Source organism: Acanthochromis polyacanthus, chromosome 17, assembly GCF_021347895.1.
Source record: "Acanthochromis polyacanthus isolate Apoly-LR-REF ecotype Palm Island chromosome 17, KAUST_Apoly_ChrSc, whole genome shotgun sequence".
Lineage (NCBI taxonomy): Eukaryota > Metazoa > Chordata > Actinopteri > Pomacentridae > Acanthochromis > Acanthochromis polyacanthus.
Genome location: NC_067129.1, coordinates 31,369,290 through 31,397,249, shown reverse-complemented (window position 1 = coordinate 31,397,249; position 27,960 = coordinate 31,369,290). Strand labels below are relative to the sequence as shown.

The 27,960-nt window shown below is 37.7% G+C and overlaps 1 protein-coding gene across 4 annotated transcripts in view; it reads right to left on the bottom strand.

Annotated features, from left to right (window-relative positions):
* Positions 1–3,953: 3,953 nt before the first annotated feature.
* Positions 3,954–27,960, bottom strand: part of grk6 (G protein-coupled receptor kinase 6) — an 83,840-nt gene continuing 59,833 nt past the window's right edge. Inside the window, exons 9-16 of one of the 4 annotated variants that reach the window (XM_022217944.2) lie at positions 27,274–27,464; positions 27,161–27,198; positions 22,873–22,962; positions 20,990–21,198; positions 18,516–18,653; positions 11,799–11,936; positions 8,930–9,064; positions 3,954–7,060 (exon numbers count right to left, since the gene is read on the bottom strand). In XM_022217944.2, the coding sequence (XP_022073636.1) occupies positions 7,010–7,060; positions 8,930–9,064; positions 11,799–11,936; positions 18,516–18,653; positions 20,990–21,198; positions 22,873–22,962; positions 27,161–27,198; positions 27,274–27,464 (990 nt within the window). In that variant the 3' untranslated portion in view covers positions 3,954–7,009. Of the gene's footprint in view, positions 7,061–8,929; positions 9,065–11,798; positions 11,937–12,745; positions 13,814–18,515; positions 18,654–20,989; positions 21,199–22,872; positions 22,963–27,160; positions 27,199–27,273; positions 27,465–27,960 lie in introns of those variants that run through there. The other 3 variants (XM_051937407.1, XR_007937094.1, XM_051937408.1) reach the window with 3 other exon arrangements.

Here is a 27,960-nt window from a genome sequence, read left to right as displayed (position 1 = left end):
CACATCTTTCCAGAGCATTTCATAACCATGTTTAGAAACACGCTGCACTCTGCAGGCTGCACAGAACTCTCCAGCACTGACTAAGCCTTAGTTCCTCTTTCCTGCAAGTACACAGCTCACAACAGCTCACTTCAGTTCAAACACATACACACCTACTTGAAATCACTTCTTTTAATCATTTCATCTCGGTTTAAATCTTTATATCATGACTTTATTAATCTGAATCATTATTTCCTATAGAAAATCATCACTTCATCTTGTGATTACACAAACTACATTTCAACACTTTAGAATATAAGTCAGCAAGCATAATTCATTGGGTTAACTTATGTTGTTTCTTTGTTAGATCATTATTTGTCTGCTTTAAACCTTTATTAGGTAGTGGTTGCTTCTGAGACCTCAAAACTTGGCCTCACTTGACACTATATACAAAAAAACAGAAAAATTAATTCAAATAAAGTCAGAATAGATTGATCAGACATCATCACGACAGACTCATTCAAATAAAATCTGGGGCCTGTTTCACGAAGCAGGTTCACTGAAAACTCTGAGTTTGTTAACCCTGAAATGAGGGAAACTCAGAGTTTTCCGTTTCACGAAGTGAGGTAACTTAACCCTGAGACAGAGGGGTAACTCTAGCCTGTTTCACAAAGAGGGGTAACTTAAACTCTCGGTCAGTTACCGCAGTAACAGACTCTATGACTCTAACCTGGTCGCCAGCAGGTTTATCTGAGAAAACCTCCAGTTTCTCTCTGTCTCCGCCCTCTTTCAGCCACACACGCTGTTTGAGTTTCACGAGGTGCAGGGAGGAGGAGGGCCTTTAACATGGGTATATCAGTGATTATTTAATATTTGTTTATTAATAATATGTTCTATTCTGTTGGTAAATATGTACATAAATAGGAGTGACTGATGTTTGAGATGGAGAAGAGGTAGAAGTAAACATGCTTATGCTTCGTCCTACTCCTTTACGGATATGTTCAGTTATTTTTTGCTTTTCTTTTGTTGTAGTTTTGAATATTTTGATTTGTTTTGTGGCTTTTTTCCCCCGCACATCTGAAATAGAAGCATTTATTCATTCATTTATCTCCATTTTTCTCGTATCAGTCTTGTCCTTTCTAACATCACCATCAACAACGTAAAATTCACTGATCGACCAGCTGTCACACAGTCAGACCACTCTATCAGCGTTAGAACGGTCTGACTGCACTGCAGGTTAAAAAGATCTTATTGAGAACAAAAGTTGTCCATTTGTCTCCATTTTTCTGACCTCCTCCAGTCTCAGTCTTATTCTCTCCAACATAAAAGCTTCATATTTGATCCCATTTTTCCTCTAAATTGAACCAAACGGCTGCGATTTGACTCCAGACCTCCTGAATCGTCTGTCGTTGACCGAAGCTCGGAGAGTTTTAATGAAATCTCTTCTTCTTCCTGCTGATTGCTGCGACGCCTCAGAGCCTCTTCAGCTGCCATCATTAAAACCGGCAGCAATCAGCGGCGTGGAGACGAGTGTTTGTGTTTGTGTTTGTGTGGGCGCCGGTCCTCTGATGCCGCGTTCCACCAGTCCTTCCTGACCTGGGGTTGCCGTGGTAACGGAGGGTAAAATGGAGGACGTGGACGCTGCTGCTTCTGCACCGATTTATTTCATTTCACTTCCTGGAGCTTAATGACAAGAATTTAAAGCTGCTGAGGGATGACTATGTTTCACTAATTATGTGAAACAATAACTAGTTTATAGTCAGAAAAAAATGTGAAATTACGCCATTCCTTTTTTTTGGGTTGTTAAAACCACCAAACAAAACACTTCAACCACTGAAAAGAATAAAAAACACAAGATATTTTAAAAAGTGATAAAAATAAGTAGTCTAACTTCTAATTATTTAATTCATCTTTGAAGATTATTAGAATTTCACAGTAAGAAAATAAAGTGAAAACACCTTTAAAAACAGTTATAAAAAGATCCATGCCAGTCGGTTTTCTATGCAGAACCAAACAACTTCTTTATGTGATTGGAAATATAATAAAAGAGCATGAAATATAGATTTGGTGACTCAAAAGTGAAAACTAGTGGAGTTATTGTAGTCGATTTTACATTCGTCATCTACAAAAAACAAAACAAAAATGGATCCATTTATCAGCAAGAAATTCTAAAAAACAAAAACATTTTTCAGGAATTTAATCAGATATTTGACTTTACGATGGAACGTTTATGGAACGTTCAGTTCTATTGGAAAAAAATAACCAAAAATAAAACAATAAACTTTTGTTTTCATGAGTTGTTTGTATAAAAATACACCTTTGTACACAACTGTTTAGAAAAACCTGGAATTAACCTGTGATGTAACGTAGATTTTTTTTATTCCCAAAAAGTTCTAAGAAGGTTCTACTAATATTTTCAGTTCCCAGAATGTTCTTTTAAAAAGTAGAATAACTAAAGACATGAACATTGATGGTAAATATTAATATTCCGTTGACGTCGTTGTTTAGCAGCAGAAGCTAACAGAAGGTTGATGTTAATGGAGGGTTGTTTGCTGTGAGGCTTTAAAAAGCAGCCGCTGGTGGAATTAATGTGACAATATCAACCTTTTTAACGCTGGTTTTCTTTAGCCCAGGTCACAGAAAATCATGAAGGCGGCGTAGAAGCCTCTAATCACTGAAAGTTTCTCTGACTTTAGCCGAGACGTTTCTGTTGAGAATCGACAGCAGAAGAGGAGAAAGCAACGCTGAGGAGAAGGTCCTGACGTCACAGAAATCACACCGAGGAGAATGACTTTTCTGAAATGTAGAAATGAATCCACACGTCCACAGTCTCCGTCCTCATTACAGGTAATTTCATTCAGCTGGAGAGACGAAGCCCGGCAGGGCTCACCGTCCCGCTGTCATTATTTCTGAGAACAGGCTGTTCAAATTTCAACGAGTCAAAAAGCTGTTTGTTGCTCAGGACGGACGTCACTCGGATGAATCAGGAGGACAGGTTCGCTGCTTGTTGACACTCAAATTTATGGAAACATCTCCGAGAGACGAATGTCCGGCCATGAAGGCACTTTATGAACGTCTTATCGATGCTGGTGTTTAGGAGTCGTGGCCTTCAACCCTCCTGTCGTCCCGAGGGTCAAACTGACCCGTTTTAAAGTTTGAAAATGTGGGGGGAAAAAATCAATATTTTCACAGCAAAAAATTCCACATTTTCAACATTTTTGGGGAAGTTTTGAACATTTTTTGGTGGGAAAAAAAGAAATGTTAAAAGAAATGTTTCTTTAGGAACATTCAGAATAAAATCAAACCAAAATCCAGCGAAATTTCCTTTTCCTTTAAACGTTGCCAACAAATAAAGATAACTTTGCAAGCAACAGATACTTCACACTCTGCGACCGAAATTTATCTTCCATAGGGAATCATTTTCTGGCATTTTGAACGTACTTTAAGGCTACGCTAATATGCTAAACTGGCCATCTGACATTAGCATAAAGACTGAAAACATTGGCAACAAGTATGCTAGCTCTACAGCTAGCTAAACAAGACTTTACAATCCAGTCTGATTGCTAAATTAAGCTAAACTAAGCTAGCTGAATGTTGGTTTTAGCATTAGCATGTTAGTGTAGCGCTAGCATGCTTCCCACAACAGCATATTTTTCTTTAATTAGGTAGCAACAGATATGAGCTTTGGAGATTTATCTTCAAAAACTGCAAAGGAAAGCGTGAAAACATGTTTAAATTACGTGAAATTACCCTTTAAAATTAGCGTCACTGATGGTACAGCTTTGATTTTGGAAGCTAGATTCTGGAAATCCAAGAACCAAACAAAAATGACAAAGAAATGTTGAGATTTAAATGAGAATTCGACACATTTTTAGATTTATGGTTGCTAAGTTCAGGTTAAAGGGGTTTAAATAGGATTCAACAGCAACAACAACAACAGATTTTTAAAATATCCGAAGAAAACAGGACAGCAGTTTGTACATTCAGAGGTATTTCACTTTAATAGCTTAAAATCAGAGGCCGTTTTCTTAAAGAAGCCGTTGACTGCAGCAGGTCCAGCTGAAGTTTTTCACCAAAGTTTCAGTCTCTTGGTTCGGCTCCGGTTACTCTCGTCGTTTCGGTTTCTGTTCCTGACGTGGACGGACAAATCTTTGGACATTTCTCTGAAGGTGTCTGGAAACCATCAGACCGCCAACCAACCGCTCGAAGCAAAAGTAAAAACCAAAAAGGCGGCAAAAAAGGAAGTAAAAAATGAAAATTAAACAGAAACGCTGAGAGAAAATACTCAGATCTGTAGTCAAAACCTCCTTTAAATGCAGAGTTTACTAAGATTTAAGTGCATTTTGTGCTGTATGTGATACATTCTTTGACTTAAGTGCAGTCTGATGTAATTTCGGCGACTTTGAGTCTTTGAATTCTTTGGAAAACCATTTAATTCAACCTTCTGATCCCCGAGCAGCTTCTATTTTTGTCTCCTGTCACGTTTTTTGATCACAGAGGGCTCATTTATAACTGCAATATGACGTCCTGCACATCTATGGAAACAGAACAACCAGGACTAGAAGAGTATAGAACTCAGAAACGTCTTCTCTGCTGTACGATGCAGTTTTAATCATGAAAAAAAGTGGAATCAACATTTCTCCGAATTGTCCTCCAACACTGAGGAATATTTGTGGCTCTTCATGTTATAGATATTTAACTATTTACATTTTTACAGCCTCTAAAAACTGTGGTCTTCACGCTATTTTGCACATCAGAAAGATGTTTCTTCCAACAACTTGCTCCTCTGTTCACTGTGTATGGGACATGCTGCATTTATTTTATTCGTCCAGTAGGTTTGATTTTCTTCTCAGTCTAGAATTGTCCTAAATGTTTTGAAACTTGTCTAACAGAACTATAAATCTCTCTAAAGTAACAAAAAGTGTCCAAAAACAACCTGAAAACTGTCCTAAATGACTGTAAATGAGTTTAAAATTACTTAGATTTAGTTCCAAATGATAGTTTTTGAGACATTTTGGACAATTTTTTGTCCGATTTTGAGTCAACTCTAGAAAGATGTTTCACCATGGGGAATGTCTCTCCAACAACCTGCTGCTCTGTTCACCGTTTCTGAATTACTCAAAAATTACACCAAATAATCTGACAACTCAAAATAAAACAAACTGGATCACTAAAATAAATGCAGCATGGCTCAGAAACAGTGAACAGAGGAGCAAGTAGTTGAAGATACATTCAGCATGGTGAAACATCTTTCTAGAGGTGATGAGCAGAGACTTAAAACTGGACTGAAACTTCTCAAAAAATAACTTGAAATGAGTTTAAAATGTTAATTTTTGAGTCACTACAAACAATTTGACTAATCTAAGGCAAGTATTTTGTTATTTTGGACAATTTTTAGACAGTTTTGAGTCATCTGTAGAAAGATGTTTCTCCATGCTGGATGTATCTTCAACAACCTGCTGCTCTGTTCACCGTTTCTGAGCCATGCTGCATTTATTTTATTCATCTGGTAAACAAGATATTCTCATCTTAGTCTAAAATTGCCCAAAATGACTCAAAGCTTTTCTAAAATAACTTGATCAAAGCAACAATAAAATGGTTAAAAAATGACTCAAAATGTCTAGAAAGTAACAAAAAATGTCCAGACTGACTCAAAATGGTCCCAAATAACTTGAAAAAAGCTCTAAATTGTATCAGAGTAATTCAAAATTACTCAAATTATGTTTAAAATAGCTGTTGTTGTGCAATTTTGGACAATTTGAGTCACTTTGGACCATTTTTAGTCCAGTTTTGAGTCATTTCTGGAAAGGCGTTTCACCATGCTGAATGTATCTTCCAACAACCTGCTGCTCTGTTCACCGTGTCTGAGCCATGCTGCTTTTATTTTATTGTTTTGTTTTACTCTCAATTTGTTTCTGAACTCATTTTCTCTCTCTTGTAGAAACATGGCCTGCACTTCAACCTATTTCAGTCACATGATTGTTGGTCAAAGCGGAGTCAGTTGTGGCTTCTTGTTTTGTTTTTATCAGAATTCAACAAAAATAAAGTTGATGAATATCATGATTTTAAGCTGAGATTTGGCTTTTTTTTTTAAATGACAGAACCGAACATAGCCGACGATACGTTCAAGGGCCGTCATCAGAAAGCTGAAAACTTAATGATTCTTTGTTTTTGTTAGCTTCTGGCTCTGATTAATGGGGTAAATTTATTCATTTTAAAAAAAGGAAAAGATGTCTTTTAAGGTTTGGGGTTCAGAGGTTTATTAAGTTTAAAAACAATGACCCTGCTCTGAAAAGTCGACCTGTAGTTGGTAGCAAATCACACTTTTTGTCACTGGAAAATTCCCAAGAAACTGTTTGAAAGTGAGGGTAAATTCAGGTAAATGGTTTAAAATCTTTGCTTGTTCATTTCAGGTGAAGTTAAAGAAAAATAAAGGCACAACAAGGCGTTACAGGGAGTCAATTATCTCAGTGTTTCTGTAAAATCTGGACTCTTTTCGGTTAAAACTGACGACAGTAACCGGAGCCGCGATTGTCTCAAGAAATCCATCGGAAAAATTTCTAAAAGTGATTAAAAAAATATCTGCAGGTGTGGACTTTATGGTTCCGGCATCGAACGTCGGAAACCGCGACGTCCCGGCAAACGAGAATAAAAAACCAAGCGTTGAGGTGGGTCGGAGTGGAGGCCGGTTCCAGTCCCGCCTCGGCGACCGCGGTGCCCTCCAGCAAGGCACTTCTACAGCAGGCGTCGTTCCAGAGAGGCTGCTCGGCTCTCAGAGTCCGAGTTCATGTGAAAGCAAAGCCTCCCCACGGACGAAAAAACAAAACAAAAGCCCAACAAAAACAAAAAGAGGAAGGAGTTTTACGTCCGTCTCGGTCGACAGCAGGTTTTTAAATAACATTAAACATCGTGGCGAGGCTGAAAATATACATTCTGACGTTTTTTTTCTTTTTCTTTTTAGAGAGAGGACTACCGTAAAAATACAAATGTGCAAAAAGGTTGTAAACAAATCAGACGGCGTGTTTGGGGGTCACAGCCGGGTGGGCTCGTCGTCGCTGTCGCTGCAGTTACCACAGCAGTCCTGTAGGGGGAGGCAGAGAGCAGAAAGCAGGCAGCTTTAAAATGACATGAAGAAGATTAAAGACAAAAACACAACAGAAAAACTGAAGATTAATGAGGTCGATGTCAGCTTCTTCTGCTGCTCAAAGCTGCGGAAAATTCACAAGATTTTTAAAATAATACGATTGTTTTCTTCTGCACAGAGCTTCTTTTAAAGGTGACTAATGTTTAAAGCAGGAGTGTCAAACATACGGTCCACGGGCCAAAAGTGGTCCTCCAGAGGGTCCAATCCGGCCCCAAAGTGTAAAAATTACAGAGAAGACATTAACTGTAAATGAGTAAAACTGTAAATTTAAAATAATTTCTTGACCATGACAAGTTGTTTGGATCCCAAAGTAAAATACTAGATTGTTTATTGTTCTTTTGTTGCTTTGTGTCTCATTTTTGTAATATTTTGTTTTGTTTTTGATGTTGTTTTTGTCTGACTTTAATCTCATGTTTTGTCATTTTGTTTCTCGTTTTTGTCGTTTTGTGTTTCCTCTTCATCTCGCTTGTTTTTTGTCATTTTGTGTTTTGCTTTATTCGTCGTTTTGTGTTTTGTTGTCTCGTTTTCGTCATTTATCCATTCTTTGTTGCTTTGTAACTTGTTTGTCTAATTTTTTGTCTCTGTTTCATTTTATTTCATGTCGTTTGTCTCATTTCTTGGACGTTTTGTGTCTTATTTTCACAGTATTTTTTCTCATTTTTATATTTTTTTCCTTTTTGATCAGACTTTTGTCGTTTTGATCATGTAGTAAAAACTGATCCGGTCCACTTGAGGTCAAACTGGGCTGAATTTGGCCCCTGAACTAAAATGAGTTTGACACCCTCGGTTTAAAGGCTTTAAAAACGTCAGCTTTAGCAGGAACATCTGGCTTTAGTATCATTTGAAATTAATTTCTACATGCAAAGTAGTCTTTTTGTGCAGCTGTAGAAAGCACAGAACATGGTTTAAACGTTGTTTTTGACATATAGAGTTCTATTTACGAGTCTCAGAATGAATTTAAAGTTTGATTGTCGTGAATTTGTTTGACTTTTCCCAAAGTGAAGGCATGTTGGTTCATTTCAGTTCTGATTCTGGACAAACTAAAGACTTCCTAGCCTCCGTTGTAGCTCCACTTTCATTGTTTTAAAGGAGATTTTGTGAGATTTTCAGACGCTCATCATCAGTCTGAATATTTATGCGACGATAACTGGACAAATTCTGACAGTTTAGTCATTTTAATGCTCTGGTTCTGCTTTAAAATTACCTCATTATTCCGATTCCACCACCAAAAAACGCTCAGAAACATAAGAAAATGCAGTTCTGCGCTAAACCTGACGCTCAGATGCTGCAGCATCAAATGAAGCTCTGCTCTGATTTTATGCTTCCAGGAAACACGTGTTCATAACATCAGTTAAACGCTCAGAAAATGCTAAATAATTCAAATGTATAGCGAAATAAAAAATTTAAATGCTCTTTAAGGAGGGTTTTGTAAAGTTTGGTGCCATAGAAATACACTGAATTGAGGTTTTAAATGAGTTAGAGTTAAGTTGGGTAAGTTTAAAGTTGAAAAGTGTTCAGAAATAATAGATGAATTAAAGTAACACAGGAAAATGAGAGTAAATCAACCTCACTATATTCAATCATGACGCTGTGCTGTGGCGGAAAAATATCACAATTAATAAAACATGATTGATTGCACTTTAAAATGCGTTTCGCTCGTAGAAAAGTTCCTTTTGGCAACACTTGGACACTTAGATCCAAACATTTTTATCAGTATCGCTGTAATATCCCACTCAGAAGACCCTCTGTGAGTCTGACGTGGTTTTCCTGCTGTTTTATGGAGGGTGTCGTGGTGCGTTCGCTGACCTGTCGGCCGAACAGCCGCTGCAGCAGCCCCTGTTTGGGCGGAGGCGACGGCTGGCCTCTCCAGTCCAGGTCTGGGGGAACCGTCCCGTCCTGGTCGAAAACATTCAGCTCATCGAAACACTCGGTCTCGATCATCTGAGGGAGAAAAGACAAAAACATGAAGGACGATTTCTCTGCAGTAAAACACTAAAAACCCAACAGTCAAAATGTTTCTAACAGATGGTGCGACATTAGCGCTGTGTATCTCCAGTTTAATGTTTCTAACCTCCTACTGCTGATATTCAACACCAGCTGCAGCGTGTTTAGCATTTTCAGCAAAAGCACCACGAAGTGACAGAGAATCACCACAAATATACACAAACTACCACAAAGAGACACAAAACAACCACAAACAGACACAAAACTACCACAAAGAGACACAAATAACAACAAACAGACACAAAACTACCACAAAGAGACACAAAACAACCACAAAGAGACGCAAACTACCACAAAGAGACACAAAACAACCACAAAGACACACAAAACTACCACAAAGAGACACAAAACAACCACAAAGAGACGCAAACTACCACAAAGAGACACAAAACAACCACAAAGACACAAAACAACCACAAAGACACACAAAACTACTACAAAGAGACACAAACAACCACAAAGAGACGCAAACTACCACAAAGAGACGCAAAACAACCACAAAGACACACAAAACTACCACAAAGAGACACAAACAACCACAAAGAGACACAAACAACCACAAAGAAACGCAAACCGACCATAGAGAGACACAACAAGACCACAGAGAGTCACAAAATGACAACAGAGACACCAACAACCACAAAGAGACACAAAACAACCACAAAGAGACACAAAAAGACCACAGAGAGACACAAAATGACAACAAAGAGACACAAACAACCACAAAGACATACAAAAAGACCACAAAGATATGTAAAACAACCACAAAAAGACATAAAATGCTACAAAGAGACACAAAATTAACTAAACTAGATGCAAAATTGTCACAAACACAAAATTACAACAGAGAGACACAAAATGTCTACAGAGACAAACAACAAAAAATTGGCAGAAAAATGCCACAAAGTTACAATCAGTGACCAAAATTAGATACAAAATTGCCACAGACCACAAAACAAACGTAAAGGCACGTAAAAGTACCAATATTAGATGAAGAACTACCACAAAGAGACACAAAATGATGAAAACTAGATCCAAAACCACCATGAAGGCACACAAAATGAACTAAATTAGATGCAAAATAACCACAAAGAGACACAAAACTACCAAATTTACATGCAAAACAGTCACGAAGAGAACTTCGTGAGAACTTCTCCGTTACACAGTTCAACCTTAATTAGATTCAAAATTGCCATGAAGAGACATGAAATGATCAAAGTAATTAGTAAAATTGCCACATACACAACAAAACTAACATAAAGACACATAAAATGACCAAAATTAGGTGAAAATCTGTCAAAAACAAACACAAACTGAAGAAATTGATGCAAAATTGCTCCAGAAACACAAATCTTCAACAAAGACTAAAAAAAAATTGCTACAAAAAGACTCAAACTGACCAAAATCTGGTGCAATATCATCATAAAGGACCAGAATAAGCGGCTGATATTCACCACCAGCTGCAGCATTTTATTATTTTCTCTCCTGCATTAGTCAGAAGCTGTGAAATCTTTACAGCTGCTGTCTGACTGAACTCAACCTGCAAGAAAACACCTTTATTCAGCTGGATTTAAAAGGTTTCTTTGCTGTTGTCAGGTTGCTGAACAGATCTATATCCGTCTTTTATGCGTTTTAAGCGATACAGCGTCACGTTGGACGCACCTCGTTTGCATTAAGTCGAGGTCGAGGCCACTTTATGGAAATCAGAGCTTCTGGAAACTCCTAAAACTCAGCAGCTGCACAGATTATTTCTCACCTCAGATGCTTTCAGAAACACATTTCTGGTGATTTATTTTTCCAACGTTTGAAATGTTGTATTTAAGGCTGGGAGACACAGTTGAAATATGCACTTCATTTCAGTCAAAATCGATCATTTTTAGAAAACAGCGGCAGAAAAGTAGTTGTGGTATGATTGTAGACACAAAATGACCAAAATTAGACACAAAACTGACCTAATTACATGCAAAATAGCCAGAAAGTGACACAAAACTACGATAAATAGACTCAAAACTACCAAAAACAGATGTATAGATATCACAGAAGCACAAAACTACCACAATGAGATGCAAAATGACCAAAAGTAGATCCAATACAGTTCAAAATCCCAAAGAATCACCACAAATAGACAAAAAAAACACCATAAAGCCACACAAAACAACTATAGACACAGACCGACCAAAAGTAGATACAAAACTACCTCAGAAAGAAGCAAACCGACCAAAGTTAGATGGAAAACTGCAACGGTGACTCAACACTACAACAAAGACACACAGGCTGAAAAAAACTGATACAAAATCGCCACAGAGTGACACAAAACTACAAGAAAGAGACAGCAGTGGACCAAATTAGATGTAAAACTACTACAAGAGATACAAACAACCACAACTAGACACAAAACTATAACAAATAAATACAAAACTATCACAAAGAGACAGGAAACTAGCACAAATAGACCCAAAAGTAGCACAAATAGACACAAAATTATCATATAGACACAAAACTATCAGAGACACAAAAGTAACACAAATAGACTCAAAACCAGCACAAATGGACACAAAACTAGCACAAAGCAGAGACACAAAACTAGCGAAACAGACTTAAAACTAACACAAATAGACCTAAATCTAGTACAAATAGACACTGAACAACCAGAAACAGATGTGCGACTCACCTCGTTCTGCCAAGGAATAGAAACGCTGCCCGTGGACACTTTGCTGTAGAAGGACTCGTCTTTGGGTTCCAGTTCTACTCCTTTAACTGTGGAGAACTGTTCGATGTCCAGCACGTCTTTACAGTAGATGGCCTGAGGCTGAAACACAACAGAGAGACAGGAAACACTCAGACAAGAAAGACCTCAAGACGGGAAAGACCTCAAGACAGGAAAGACCTCAAGACAGGAAAGACCTCAAGACAGGAAAGATCTCAAGACAGGAAAGATCTCAAGACAGGAAAGACCTCAAGACAGGAAAGACCTCAAGACAGGAAAGACCTCAGACAGGAAAGACCTCAGACAGGAAAGACCTCAAAACAGGAAAGATCTCAAGACAGGAAAGACCTCAAGACAAGAAAGACCTCAAGACGGGAAAGACCTCAAGACGGGAAAGACCTCAAGACGGGAAAGACCTCAAGACGGGAAAGACCTCAAGACAAGAAAGATCTCAAAATAGGAAAGATCTCAAGACAGGAAAGACCTCAAGACAGGAAAGACCTCAAGACAGGAAAGACCTCAGACAGGAAAGACCTCAGACAGGAAAGACCTCAAAACAGGAAAGATCTCAAGACAGGAAAGACCTCAAGACAGGAAAGACCTCAGACAAGAAAGACCTCAAGACAGGAAAGACCTCAGACAAGAAAGACCTCAAGACAGGAAAGACCTCAGACGGGAAAGACCTCAGACGGGAAAGATCTCAGACAGGAAAGATCTCAGACAGGAAAGATCTCAGACAGGAAAGACCTCAGACAAGAAAGACCTCAAGACAGGAAAGACCTCAAGACAGGAAAGACCTCAAGACAAGAAAGACCTCAGACAAGAAAGATCTCAGACAGGAAAGACCTCAGACAGGAAAGACCTCAAGACAAGAAAGACCTCAGACAAGAAAGATCTCAGACAGGAAAGACCTCAAGACAAGAAAGACCTCAAGACAGGAAACACTCAGACAAGAAAGACCTCAAGACAGGAAACACTCAGACAGGAAAGACCTCAGACAGGAAAGACCTCAGATGGGAAAGATCTCAGACAGGAAAGATCTCAGACAGGCAAGACCTCAAGACAGGAAACACTCAGACAAGAAAGACTTCAAGACAAGAAAGACCTCAAGACAGAAAACACCTCACGATAGGAATGATCTCAGACAGGAAAGACCTCAAGACGGGAAAGACCTCAAGACGGGAAAGACCTCAAGACGGGAAAGACCTCAAGACAAGAAAGATCTCAAAACAGGAAAGATCTCAAGACAGGAAAGACCTCAAGACAGGAAAGACCTCAAGACAGGAAAGACCTCAGACAGGAAAGACCTCAGACAGGAAAGACCTCAAAACAGGAAAGATCTCAAGACAGGAAAGACCTCAAGACAAGAAAGACCTGAAGACGGGAAAGACCTCAAGACGGGAAAGACCTCAAGACGGGAAAGACCTCAAGACAGGAAAGACCTCAGACAAGAAAGACCTCAAGACAGGAAAGACCTCAGACGGGAAAGACCTCAGACGGGAAAGACCTCAGACAGGAAAGATCTCAGACAGGAAAGATCTCAGACAGGAAAGACCTCAGACAAGAAAGACCTCAAGACAGGAAAGACCTCAAGACAGGAAAGACCTCAAGACAAGAAAGACCTCAGACAAGAAAGATCTCAGACAGGAAAGACCTCAGACAGGAAAGATCTCAGACAGGAAAGACCTCAAGACAAGAAAGACCTCAAGACAGGAAACACTCAGACAAGAAAGACCTCAAGACAGGAAACACTCAGACAGGAAAGACCTCAGACAGGAAAGACCTCAGATGGGAAAGATCTCAGACAGGAAAGATCTCAGACAGGCAAGACCTCAAGACAGGAAACACTCAGACAAGAAAGACTTCAAGACAAGAAAGACCTCAAGACAGAAAACACCTCACGATAGGAATGATCTCAGACAGGAAAGACCTCGAGACAGGAAACATTTAGACAAGAAAGACCTCAAGACAAGAAAGATCTAGGACAGGAAACAGACAAGAAAGACTTCAGACGGGAAAGACCTCAGGAAGCACCTCAAGAAACATTCTGGTTTGGTCTGTTTGTGACAGTTTTACATCTAATATTGGTCAGTCTGTTTCTTTGTGGTACTTTTGCATCTAATTTAGGTTGATTTGTGTCTTATTTAGGATGTTTTGTGTCTATTTGTGGTAGTTTTGTGTCATTTAGTTTTTTGTGTCTAATTTGAGTTGTTTTGTGTTTCTGTAGCAGTTCTGCATCTATTCTTCACCAGTGTTTGTTGAAGATTTGCATCTATTTATTTTGTGTTTTGTGGCAATTTTGCATCCAATTTTGGTTGTTTTGCATCTCTTTGTGGTAGTTTTGTGTCTTGCTGGGGTTGTGTTGTGTCTATTTTTTTTTGAGATTTCACATCTAATTGTGGTCATTTTGTGTGTATTTATAGTAGTTTTATGTCTAATTTTGATTATTTTGTGTCTCTTTGTAGTAGTTTTACATCTATTTTTGGTATTTTTGCACCTAATTTGGTCCATTTGTGTCTCTTTCTGGTAGTTTTGTGTCTAACATGGGGTATTTTGTATTTTGTTTTAAGTAAGTTTCTGAAGGTTTTGCATCGAATTTTGGTCAGTTTATATCTCTTTGTGGTAATTTTGTGCCCATTTGTAGTAGTTTTGCATCTAATTTTGCTTGTTTCGTGTCTCTTTGCAAGTAGTTTTATGTCTGTTTTTGGTAGTTTTGCTCATTTGTGTCTCTGTGGCAATTTTGTGGCACATTGTAGTAGTTTTGTGTCTGATTTTGATCATTGTGGGTCTCTTTGTGATGGTTTTGTGCCTCTGTAATAGTTTTGTGTCAATTTCTGTGATTTTACACATGACTGGTTGTTTTGTGTCTTGTAGTTGTTTTGTGTCTATGTCAGGAATTGTGCGTCTAATTTTGGTTAGTTCACGTCTTTGTGGTAATTTTGTGTCTGTGTCAATTTTGCATCAATTTTTTTTTTCAGTCTGGATCTTATGATGGCAATTCTGTGTCTAATGTGAGTCATTTTGTGTCCATTTGTAATAGTTTTGTATCTCTTTGTGGTTATTTTGCACATAATGTTGGTCAGTTTATGTCTTTTTTTTTGACAGTTTTGCATTTAATTTTGGTCATTCTGTGTGTCTTGGTGGCAGCTTTATAATCTAATTGTGGTCAGTTTGTTCAGGTTTCAGGTCGAGGTAAACATTTCTGCTGCTTTTGTTTTTGTAGATTGAGGTAGATGTCCTGAGGCTGCATCACACAATAAACCACATCTGAGGTCAGAGCAGCGGGATAGAAAACACCTTAAAGGTAATTTTATTCTGCTGGTGCTGAACTGAACTGTCGGGTTTTCTGAATGTGAGGAAAATCCCTTGGTGTTTGGATCTAAACTCCATCTCAGAACACGAAACCTGCTGCTTTCAGTCAGACGCTGCAGGTTTCATTTTGCATATAAATGAGCTTTGGTGACATTCTTAATAATCTCGTTAATTAATTCCTCTTCCTGAGCTGCACAGAAACTTCCAGCTGTCGGTCTGAAGGCGTTTTTTTCACAGGAAGTTACATGAGAAGATGCTATTAGTCACACTTATGCTGTCGGTGTAATTAGACGGAGGGTTGTCACGATGTTATCGGTTACACCTGCCCTGCCTTTAATGCCATTAGTCAGGCCTGTGCTAGCCATGATGCTAACAGTTACACCTGCTCTACATTTAATGCCATTAGTCAGGCCTGTGCTAGCCATGATGCTAACAGTTACACCTGCTCTACTTTTAATGCCATTAGTCAGGCCTGTGCTAGTCATGATGCTAACAGCTACACTTGCTCTACATTTAATGCCATTAGTCATGCCTGTGCTAGCCATGATGCTAAAAGCTACACCTGCTCTACTTTTAATGCCATTAGTCAGGCTTGTGCTAACCGTGATGCTAACAGTTACACCTGCTCTACATTTAATGCCATTAGTCATGCCTGTGCTAGCCATGATGCTAACAGTTACACCTGCTCTACTTTTAATGCCATTAGTCAGGCCTGGGCTAGTCATGATGCTAACAGCTACACTTGCTCTACATTTAATGCCATTAGTCATGCCTGTGCTAGCCATAATGCTAAAAGCTACACCTGCTCTACTTTTAATGCCATTAGTCAGGCTTGTGCTAGCCGTGATGCTAACAGTTACACCTGCTCTACTTTTAATGCCATTAGTCAGGCCTGTGCTAGCCGTGATGCTAACAGTTACACCTGCTCTACATTTAATGCCATTAGTCAGGCCTGGGCTAGTCATGATGCTAAAAGCTACACCTGCTCTACATTTAATGCCATTAGTCAGGCCTGTGCTAGCCGTGATGCTAACAGTTACACCTGCTCTACTTTTAATGCCATTAGTCAGGCCTGTGCTAGCGGTGATGCTAACAGTTACACCTGCTCTACTTTTAATGCCATTAGTCAGGCCTGTGCTAGCCGTGATGCTAACAGTTACACCTCTTCTACATTTAATGCCATTAGTCAGGCCTGGGCTAGTCATGATGCTAAAAGCTACACCTGCTCTACTTTTAATGCCATTAGTCAGGCCTGTGCTAGCCGTGATGCTAACAGTTACACCTGCTCTACTTTTAATGCCATTAGTCAGGCCTGTGCTAGCGGTGATGCTAACAGTTACACCTGCTCTACTTTTAATGCCATTAGTCAGGCCTGGGCTAGTCATGATGCTAAAAGCTACACCTGCTCTTCTTTTAATGCCATTAGTCAGGCTTGTGCTAGCCGTGATGCTAACAGTTACACCTGCTCTACTTTTAATGCCATTAGTCAGGCCTGTGCTAGCCGTGATGCTAACAGTTACACCTGCTCTACATTTAATGCCATTAGTCAGGCCTGGGCTAGTCATGATGCTAAAAGCTACACCTGCTCTACTTTTAATGCCATTAGTCAGGCCTGTGCTAGCCGTGATGCTAACAGTTACACCTGCTCTACTTTTAATGCCATTAGTCAGGCCTGTGCTAGCGGTGATGCTAACAGTTACACCTGCTCTACTTTTAATGCCATTAGTCAGGCCTGGGCTAGTCATGATGCTAAAAGCTACACCTGCTCTTCTTTTAATGCCATTAGTCAGGCTTGTGCTAGCCGTGATGCTAACAGTTACACCTGCTCTACTTTTAATGCCATTAGTCAGGCCTGTGCTAGCCGTGATGCTAACAGTTACACCTGCTCTACTTTTAATGCCATTAGTCAGGCCTGTGCTAGCCGTGATGCTAACAGTTACACCTGCTCTACTTTTAATGCCATTAGTCAGGCCTGTGCTAGCCGTGATGCTAACAGTTACACCTGCTCTCCTTTTAATGCCATTAGTCAGGCCTGTGCTAGCCGTGATGCTAACAGTTACACCTGCCCTGCCTTTAATGCCATTAGTCAGGCTTGTGCTAGCCGTGATGCTAACAGCTACACCTGTCTTGCCTTTAATGCCATTAGTCAGGCCTGTGCTAGCCGTGATGCTAACAGTTACACCAACACAGAAGTTGTTGTCATGGTGCCCGCTGCTAGCTAAACAGTAACAGCAATACATTATCTGACATGTGAGCTCTTTGTTTTCCATCTTATCAGCTCGATGTATTTTTAATCAGTTGATTTACAGATGGAAATTAATCATTTAATCATCACCATTAGAATATTTGTATCGATTTTGCATCTGATTTAGGTCAGTTGTGTTTCTTTGTGGTAGTTTTGTGTCTAGTTTCTGTTCTTTCGTGTCTCTTTGTGGTAGTTTTGATGGTTTTGCATCTCTGTGGTAGTTTTGTGTCTCTTTGTGGTAGTTTTGATGGTTTTGCATCTCTGTGGTAGTTTTGTGTCTCTTTGTGGTAGCTTTGTGTCTAGTTTTGGTTGTTTCATGTCTCTTTGTGGTGGTTTTGTGTATAGTTTTGATTGTTTTAGGTCTAGTTTTGGTTGTTTAGCGTCTTTTTTTTGGTAATTTTGGGTCTATTTGTGAAAGTTTTGCGTTTCTTTACGGTAATTTTGTGTCTAGTTTAGGTTGTTTTGTGTCGAATTGTGGTAGTTTTGTGTCTAGTTTTGGTTGTTTTGTGTGTATTTGTGGTAGAGTTGTGTCTATTTTTGGTAATCTGTGTCTCCATGTGGCAATTGTGCATCTAATTTTGGTCAGTTTGTGTCTCTTTTGGTAGTTAATTTGAAAGTTAGTTACACCTATGCATAAATGACAAGAGATAAGGTCTTAAAGCTCCTAAAACCACAATGTCTCATTCTACATGAACAAGTTACAGCACATAAATAAGACAGGTACTATACTTAAATCAGAAAAACATTATTGTTATTCTACAGACCTTTAAAATTATTTGAAAGAAAGGCTATGTTTTTCAAGTATTGAAAAAGAGATAATCTTTTTGGTTTTACCAGTACAAACTCCAGGAAAAAGCATTAATGTATATTTTTACTGCAAAAAAACAGACTGAAACTCGACATAATGCCCACATCAAATAGTAATTTGTTCCTGTACAATATGTGACCACAGAATTACTGCTTTACTGTATTGAAACCAACTTAAATATTATTTTCCAGATATTTTTCACTTTTTTTCTAACACTGAACATTTTTTAAGTAGTTTTTCTGGCCCTTTTGCTCCCAGATACCCTCAGTATATTTACAGAAGTATTTTTACAGTATAGCAGCATCTGTTCACTTACGTCGGGGATGAAGGGCGGCTGCAGCATGCCGGCCTCCAGCCGTTTGAAGTTGATGGAGCGGAAGATGGAATGAGCTTTGACCTCGGAGGCTGAGCCGCCCAAACAGCCGAGGCGATCGCTGGGATCTTTGGCCAGCAGCTGGTGGAAAAAAGAAGCGTTAAACTGGAGACCATCGGATTGAAACTACGCTTTAAATAATGCAGCACTTTGCTTTGGTGGAGAGCTTGACTTCAGGTACAGATGCTAAAATACAACCAGGTAGTAACCCAGCAGAAACAGTAGAACCCAGGTGAACGTTTTATCAGAAAACTGTTGTTTAGTTTTGCTGGAAGCTGTTTTTAATGAGGTGTTATTGTTAAAGTGAGTTCAGCCTGAAGCAAAGAGCGCTGCACTTACTGAGATACTGTAAACCTGAACAAATGAACCACAATTAGATGCAAAAGTGTCACAAACCAACCAAATATAGTTGCAAAGTGACTTCAAACTACTACAAAGACACAAAAGTAACACAAAGACACATGAAATGACCAAATTTAGGTGCAAAATTGCCATGGACACACAAAACTAATGTAAAGACGCGTAAAATAACCAGAAAGTTTGATGAAAAACTGGCAAAAATGAACACAACCTGAGAGATGCAATACTGTCACAGAGACACAAATTTGAATAAGCGATGTAAAATTGCCACAAAGAAACACAAAATAACTGCAAAGAGGCACAAAATCACAACACTGAGATGCAAAACCACCAAAAAAAAGACCAAAACCACCACAGAGTCAAAAAACTAGTACAAAAACACAAATCTACCACAAAGATGCACACAATTACAGCAATGAGATGCAAAACCACCAAAGAGTGACACAAATCCATCACAGAGAGATAAAAAAACTACTACAAAAACACAAAACTGCCACACAGACATAAAATTACAACAAAACCACCACAAATAGACAAAAAAAACACCACAGAGATTTAAAAAAAGCTGGCAAAAACACAGAACTACCACAAAAAGACAAAAAACTACTACAAAGAGATACAAAACTACCATTTAGGTGCAAAATTGCCACCAAGAAACTCAAAAAAATCCACAAAGAGACACAAACTGGCCAAAATTACCATTTAAATAAGGATAAAACCACCGTATACGAACAGAAAAGCTCACAGAGGAGTGTTTTAATTCAGATGGAAGCCACTGCAAATAATTTCTCTTGTTTGACGGCAGCGCTCTGTTTAAGGAGGCTTTGCTGTTCTGATAATCTGTTCTGGAGAAGATGAAAGCAGGAATAACTGGAGGAATATGATTATAGTCAGACGTGAGGGACATTCAGCTGAGAAACGTGTTAAATTTCATCCTTTTTAAACTCCACATGAGCAGATGGGAGCTGAAGACGGATGAAAATAAGAGAAAAATAAGTGGATTTGGCTGCTCGTCTGCACACCCACCCACCATTTTACATCCAATTCTGGTCAGTTTATGCCTCTTGGTGACAATTTTACACCTAATTTTGGTCATTTCTTGTCTCTATGTGGTACTTCTGGATGCAAAATCGCCACAAAGTGACACAAAATCATCATAAATAGATGCAAAGACAAAAAGTACCACTAACAGATGCAAAACAACCAAAATTAGACACAAAATGATCAAAAGTAGACACAAACTAAAACAATTAGATGTAAAATTGTGACGAAGCGACCCAAAAGTACCACAAGGAGACACAAAATTGTTACAAAAACACACAAACTGACCAAAATTAGATGCAATATTGTGACAAAGAGACTTAAAACTATCACAGCGATAGAAATTAAAAAAAAAATGCAACATTGCCAGAGAGACACAAAAAGTACGAGATGCAACAGACAAAAAGACATAAAATCACCACAAAGAGACAGAAAAACCATTACAAAAAGACACAAATTACAAGGCAGAGCATGCCATATAGAAAAGCAAGACTACCACAAACTACCAAAAAGACACAAAATTGCAAAAACAAGACACAAAACCACCAAAAAAAGACATGAAACCACAAAAAAAACACCACAGAGACATAAAACTACAACCATGTGTCGCAAAACCACCAAAAAACACACCAAACCACCAAAAATTATACAGAACCACCAAAAAAATGAAACAAACTACAACAAAGAGGCAAAAAATGTAATATAGAAAAGCAAGACTGTCAGAAAGAGACACAACGTGATTACATAAAGACCCAAAACCACCTGAAAAAGACTAAAACTACACCAGGGGTAAAAACAGACACTAAAGTGACTAAAACGACTCAAAACCACCACAATTACACTCAGGACCGTCAAGTCAAAGACATTTTGGTTTAATTTCTGACTCCAGAATCTGGAATATTGCTGTAAATATTTTTTAAATGAGGGTTTGTCTTCCTTTCTGAACTCCATGAGAGCAGATGGGAGCTGCAGACGAGTAAAAACTAAGACAGAGATAAGTGGAACTGGCCGCCCACCATTTTGCAGAGGGACTTGGCGTCCTCGGAGAACTTTCCGGAGTATTCCTCCTCCACCTCCCTCACCAGCCGCTCCACTTCCTCCCTCTTGATCTTCTTCTTCCTCTGCTGGAAGGGCGACTGGCCCTCGATCATCTCGTACAGCAGGCAGCCCAGCGCCCACCAGTCGGGGCTGAAGGTGTACCGCTCGTTCTTCACCACCTCTGGAGCTGCAGCAACAGAAACCACATCCTCAAACATCTTCTAGAGCTTCAGAGATACCAACAGCCTGCAGGACACGACATTATGGAGTCCACAACTGGAAATATTTGGGGAAAAAACTTAAATCTGTCAGAAAAAGTAAGTAAAAGGACAATGGAGTACTGTCAAAGTGGAACAAATAACAGCAAATCTGTGAAATTATTTGATTTTTGCGGTAAAATGATTTTTTACCACAAAAAACATTTTTACATTTTTTCTACTTTTAATTCTTTACTAATTTTTAAAATGATTTTATTAAAATAAAATCTGAAAAATTACAGATAAAACATTATTTACCATGTTTCAATCCTTAATATACATGTTTTTTCATTCAAATGGAAGAAATATCTGATTTAAATACAGTAAAACTGTGTAATTTTTATGATCACTTTTTTTTGTACTAATACTTACTTTTTGTAAAAATACAGATTTAAATACTGTAAAACTGTAATTTTATCGTTACGGCGCTAATTTCTCGTAACAAAAAAATTTCGATAATTTTATAAAATCATATATATGTATGATTTTTCTTTCAAATAGAAGAAATATCTGATTTAAATGCAGTAAAACTGTAATTTTATGGTCACTTTTTGCACTAATCTTTTTGTAAAAATATAGTATTAAATGCATTAAAATTTAAGGATCTCACATTATTTGTAATTTGTATGTTTTATTTTTTTAAATAGATCTTTTCTACAGTTTTGGCCCTTTCCATTTATTTTTTAAGAATTAATTAAAACTTTTTCCTATTCATTTTTTATATGATCTGATTAATTCATAGTGAAAAAAACAGGGGAAAAGCTGTGATATAACTGATGAAAAAATTATTTACTAATTTTTATCCTTAATATACATGATTTTTCTGTTAATTTTTCTTATTACGTAATGTTAAACTTATGCTAGTATTTTTTATATTTTCTTTTTGTTACATAATTTATGTTTATTATTTGATTTTCTATTTGTCTAGTACAAGAGGGTACGGTAAAATACCGGAGTCAAATTGCTTGTATGTGCTCACATACTTGGCAAATAAAAGTTATTCTGATTCTGATTCTGAAATAAAAGAAATATCTGCAAAATAATAATATTTTTTGCAGATTTAAATACAAGAAAACTATTTTTTTTACGACTACTTTTTGTACTAATACTTTTTAATACAGTCAATGTGTAAATTATATTTTTCTGTAAATTTGCTAAATATAATCTGAATTTTAGAAAATGAGGAAAATAATTTAAAAACAAAAGAAAACTTCAAAATGTGACAGTTCTCGTGCAGGTTAAATTTTGCTAGGCTTTTAAAAAATCTGAAAATACCTAAAAATTATTAAAAATGACAAAAAATAATAAAATAATTTAAAATAAAAGCAGCAAATTCTCCCGTTCTGACACTGAAAGTGTTAAATGTGAAAAAAATAAATAAAAATAAATAATTTATGGAAGTGATTAATTGAATGTTTCACCTTCATTTACAACAAATCATATTTTTTAAGATTTAAGTGGGATTTATGTCTAATAAAAACTGATCTGCAGGTCAACTAGCAGCTGTCAAATAAAAGTACTGAGGTTAAAAAAGATAATGTTTCCATAAAGGGACATATCTGTGCTTTCGTGCAGTGTTTAAGTAGAAATACTGGTGTACTCACCCATGTATCCCACTGTTCCCACTCTGCCTTTGATGGTTTGTCCTTCTGGAACGTAAACGGCTAAACCCAGATCTGATATCCTGATGTGGCCTGAAGACAAAAACACGTGAAGTTCGATGTTCGTTAATTTTCTTCATGATTATTGATATTCGAGAAAGGCCGAATATCAAAAACAACCTCAAATACTGGTTCTCAAAACAATATTTGGAATATTAAGAGACTCATTGACAACATGTGCTAGAACGCTACGTAGCATATTGAGGCTACTTTACTAATAAAGATTACTGATTGATTAATAGTAGTTCTGTCTGCTGTTCTTCTATATTTTCTTAATATTTTTCTGTTCTCTCACGTTTATTTAACACCAAGGCCCAGATTTTTATGCATTATTAGTGTTTTTCTAAACTCTCGTTCAGCTTAATCTGATAATTTAGCTGTTAGCGTAGCCCTAGCCACTGTGAAAGTAGCTCAGCAAACCTATTAGCAATAGCCTGGCAAAATCAATTCCAGTACTACCTGCTGACGCCAACAAATTAATTATTGGGATCTTTTCTGTCTAACACTAAGAATGCTCGTAGAAGACCGTTGTTTTTAATAAATCTTCAGCAGTTCTGCTACCTCACCATCCAAACACTCTTTAGTTTTAAAGACTAATTCCAAAAAAATAGTATTTTCTAGGAAACAAGCTCTGGTTTTCAAGGTTTAGTTCATTCAAAATACTACTTTCAAATGACCACATTAGGATTTTAAGGTTTATTTTATCTAAAATACTACATTCCCTCCAAGTACTTATCTGCCAGTTCCACTCTGAAGATGTGCTCCTCTGTCTCTCTGGCTGTGTCCGAAATGGCATACTAACATACTACATTCTCAATGAGTATATACTGTATACTACGTACTATAAGTATGATTAGAATGCCAACCGTTCACACTGTAGTATACTACTACATTTCCCATAATGCATTTCAAACCTCCGACGACAAAAACCGGAAGTACGGCTATCAAATATCTCGGCTGAATGCCGGCTTCAGGTCGATTTTACGCTAACAAACAGTCGCATAATTAATGTGGCAATTTCAAGCCGGCACTCCTCATGCAGTTATTAGCCAGATTATGCGAATCGTTTCAATTGTAGCTGTAGGCTACTGGAGGTAGCTGCTACTTGTTCTGTATGCTAAGCGAGCTGCTACAACTAGCTGCTAGCATTCAGTAGCATGTAGTGAGGTGTCTGACAAATTTAAAACATTGGTCAGAAAACACCTATTTCTCAAATCTATGGGGTTATTAGGATGACTACTTAACCACATAAAATAAAATAAAAATCGCCCCGGTCCGGCCACATATCCCGCGAAGGATTGCATTTCGGTGGATAGCTCGCAAAGCATTATGGGGCGGTTGAGTATGACTAGTGTGGTCACCGCGCATACATAAAAATTTTCCGGATATAGTATACATCCGGGTATTTCTCGCGTACTCAGTCTTTTCATACTATCTAATGTGAACGCACTACATACTTATTTTGACGTCACACTTAGTATGAGTAGTACGTTAGTATGCGATTTCGGACACAGCCTCTGTGTAAACAATCCCTTTTCGTGATTGGTTGTTTGCTTGTGACCTGTAACCAATCAGATGGAGCTGTGGGCGGGGCGTTGTTGAGACCACAGAGTGACTTCTGCCAATCCTCAAGACATCCCACAACTAATTTGCCTCACATCATCAAGCTAGTACACATTTGAGCTAAGTGCTACCTCAAAGCTAGCTAACCACATATTAGAGCTGCTTCTGCTAAACTCTATAAATGTCTAAAAAATTCAATAAAAGTCTGAGGAGGTAAATGTCCAGTGGCTTATTTTAATTTTTTTTAAGCAATGTCACCACAACAACAGAAAAATCTCAAGTGTTAGCAGCTAATGTGGCTAACGTTAGCTTTGGTGGCAGTGGCAGTTGTAGTGGAAGCAATTTAAAAGAAAATGCTGATTTCTGAATCGGTAATGTGTGCTGAACCTTCATACTAGATCATTTGGTTGATTTTGTTGGTTTTTGCTGCCCTCTGTTGCCTCCTGTTAGGGAACACAAACAGGTGTTTAAGAACTTCTTATCCTTTTTAAAGCGACTAGTTTGACCATGTTTTGTTAATTTATTGCCTTTAATCTGGATAAAACCTCGTCTTGTACTCTGGTTTCTTATTTTCATGTTGTCAGTCACCTTTAAAGCACTTTAAACTGCAATAAAAGTAATTTAAATAAATATCTTGTGAAAAATATTAATTTATGCTAAACACACTTATTACCATTTTACCTCCTTTAGATGGATTGTTTTTCTTTTTAGATGAAAAAAGTCATCAGGTTCCTCTATTTTTCAATAAAAGTCATTGAATACGTCCAGAAACTACATTTAGAGTCACAAATATGCAGTCTGGAAGCAGAAGATGGCTGATTTTGTCCTTGAGGTCGGTGTATCTTGTAGCCATCGTGCCTTAATAAAGCTTCCATCAAAGTGATAATGAGTTTTAGCTTCGTTTCCTCGTGATGCCTTCAGGTTATCTCAGGAAAATCTGCATCTTCATGCTCATTAGTTATGGAATTTTACAGCACAAACAAACATTTAAAGTGTCAGTTTTCCCTGGAAGATGTTTTACTGCGTGTTTCTGTGAATTTATTTGGTTTTAGTCGACCTTCTTGATGAGTTTTATTTGCTGTGAGTTGGAGCTTCTGTTGTTTATCAGATCTGTGCTGGAGTCACAGCGCCCTCTGCTGCTCAAACAGTCCACTGCCTCGGTAATAAATCCATTTTTATTAACTTCATCACGACAGCCCTATTATCCAGCTGGATGGTCGCTGAAGTGCACGACTAGTAGTTTTAAAGATTTATTGCACCCATAAAGTAGTTTCTAATAAAGAAGTTATGGTCTTAAAGTCAACAAAAAGTTATGGTTTTAAAGGTTTACTACACACAAAACACAACTTTCTGTCCAAGTATTTCTAGTTTTAAAGGTTTATTCCAATCAGCAATTACTTTCTAACAAACAAATTATGATTTCACAAGTTTATTGCTACCAAAAGTACAACTTTCTAATGCATTAAGTATGGTTTTAAAGGTTTATTCCCCCCAAATAATACCTTTTTAGTGGAAAAGTTATGGTGTTAGAGGCTGATTTCATTGAAAATACAACTTTCTGTCCAAAAACTTTAAGTTGTAAAGGTTTATTCCACTCAAATAATGTTTTTAAAGGTTTTTCTACACCTAAAAATACTACTTTCTGTCCAAGTACTTATCTTATGTGGGTCAGAAAGTACCCACATAGTACTTTCTGATGAACAAATTATGGTTTTAGAGGTTTATTTCACCCCAAATACAACTTTCTGGCCTAATACTTTTAGTTTTAAAGGTTTATTCCATCCAAACACTAATTTAACAAACAAGGTATCGTCTTTAGGGTTTATTTCACCCAAAATATTGCTTTTCAGTAAACAAATTATGGTTTGAATGGATTACTTCACTTTCTGTCTTAGTACTTTTCTTAATATACCTAAATATGACTTTCTAACAGACTGGGTATGGTTTTGAAGGTTTATTCCACACAAATGGCACTTTGTAGTAAACCAGTCATTATTCATGCTTCTAAGATCTTTAAACCTTTAAATAAGGAAATTACTTCAATAAGTTGATTTTGACGGTTGACCACTTTACAAAACATTCTTAACTCAACATTGCATCTCATTGTTGACTTGTTGAATCCTAAATAATGTAAAGTTTGAACATTTCCACATAATAATCATAACGAAATAACAATAAAATAGCTCAAAACTGTTCAGAATAAAGTAAAAAATACTGGAAAAAGCTTCAAAGAAAAGCAGAAAAGTCTCACAATTTGAAGCTGAAACCACAAAAAATGACAAAAATTAACATTTTTTTCACATCAACCTACAATAAAGCACCGTACTTTTCGGCTCTTAGCATGTTTTATATTGATCATCTTAATCAGTTCAACAACTACTAGCCAGCAGCTGTTAAATAAGTGTAATGGGAGTAGAAAAAGTTCAAAAAATCCATCTGTAAGGCTTCATATATGTACTTTTGTGCAGTAATACTTGCTCAAGAAAGGTCAGAGGTTATTTAATTGCGCATCCTGAATAACAAATTACACAGAGAATCATTTTTTGGGTGATTTACAGGCAGACTTAAGGATGTTTATTTGCAGTATACTGGAGTGTTTTTGGTCCCATCACTCAGAAAAGAGGATTTTTTTTACCCACATTGCGTTTGGAAGGTAAATCTGACTCACCGTGGTCGTCTAGCAGGATGTTTTCTGGCTTCAGGTCTCTGAGGGACAGAAGATAATAAGATTTAGAACAAAGTCGACAGGAGACGAGGTAAAAAGCGCTGGAAGACGTTCACCTGTAGACGATTCGCTCTCGATGCAGATCCTCGAGGCCACAGCAGATCTCAGCGGAGTAGAAAATCGCTCTCCTCTCATCGAACCCCGCCTCACCCATGTGGTAGATGTGGAACTTCAGGTCGCCGCCGTTCATGAGGGTCAGCACGAGGCACAGAGCGTCCTTGGTCTCGTAGGCGTACGCTAAACTCACCTGGACAAGCAGCAGCAGTACAACCTTTTCAGACTAAAACACCCGAAACACCTCTCATGATGAATAAAATTATATATTAAACACTATTAAATAAAGTTAATACTGTTACAGTTGGTTATTCATACAGTTGAACAGCCAGTTTTTGTACTTTTACTACTTTAGCAGCAGAAGTTGTATGATATTTGTTGAGAGGTTTTAGCTTAATAGTTCAACTATTTAATAATAGCTTAAGGTTTCAAAGTCTTTGTGTTTTATTTTTCCATTGTGTTTAGCGACTTCAAGGTGTGTAGCTCACTATTTACACCGGTTATGTTAGTTTCAGCTAACTATTTCAATTGTTTATCCATTATTTTTGGCTCATTATGTTTATTCAGTATCTTTAGCTAATGCTATGAACTGGTTAGCCATTACTTTTTGCTAAAAATTAAAATGTTTAGTCATTACTTTCAGCTAACTACTTCAACTGTTTATCTGTAACTCTGAGCTTATTTCAAAT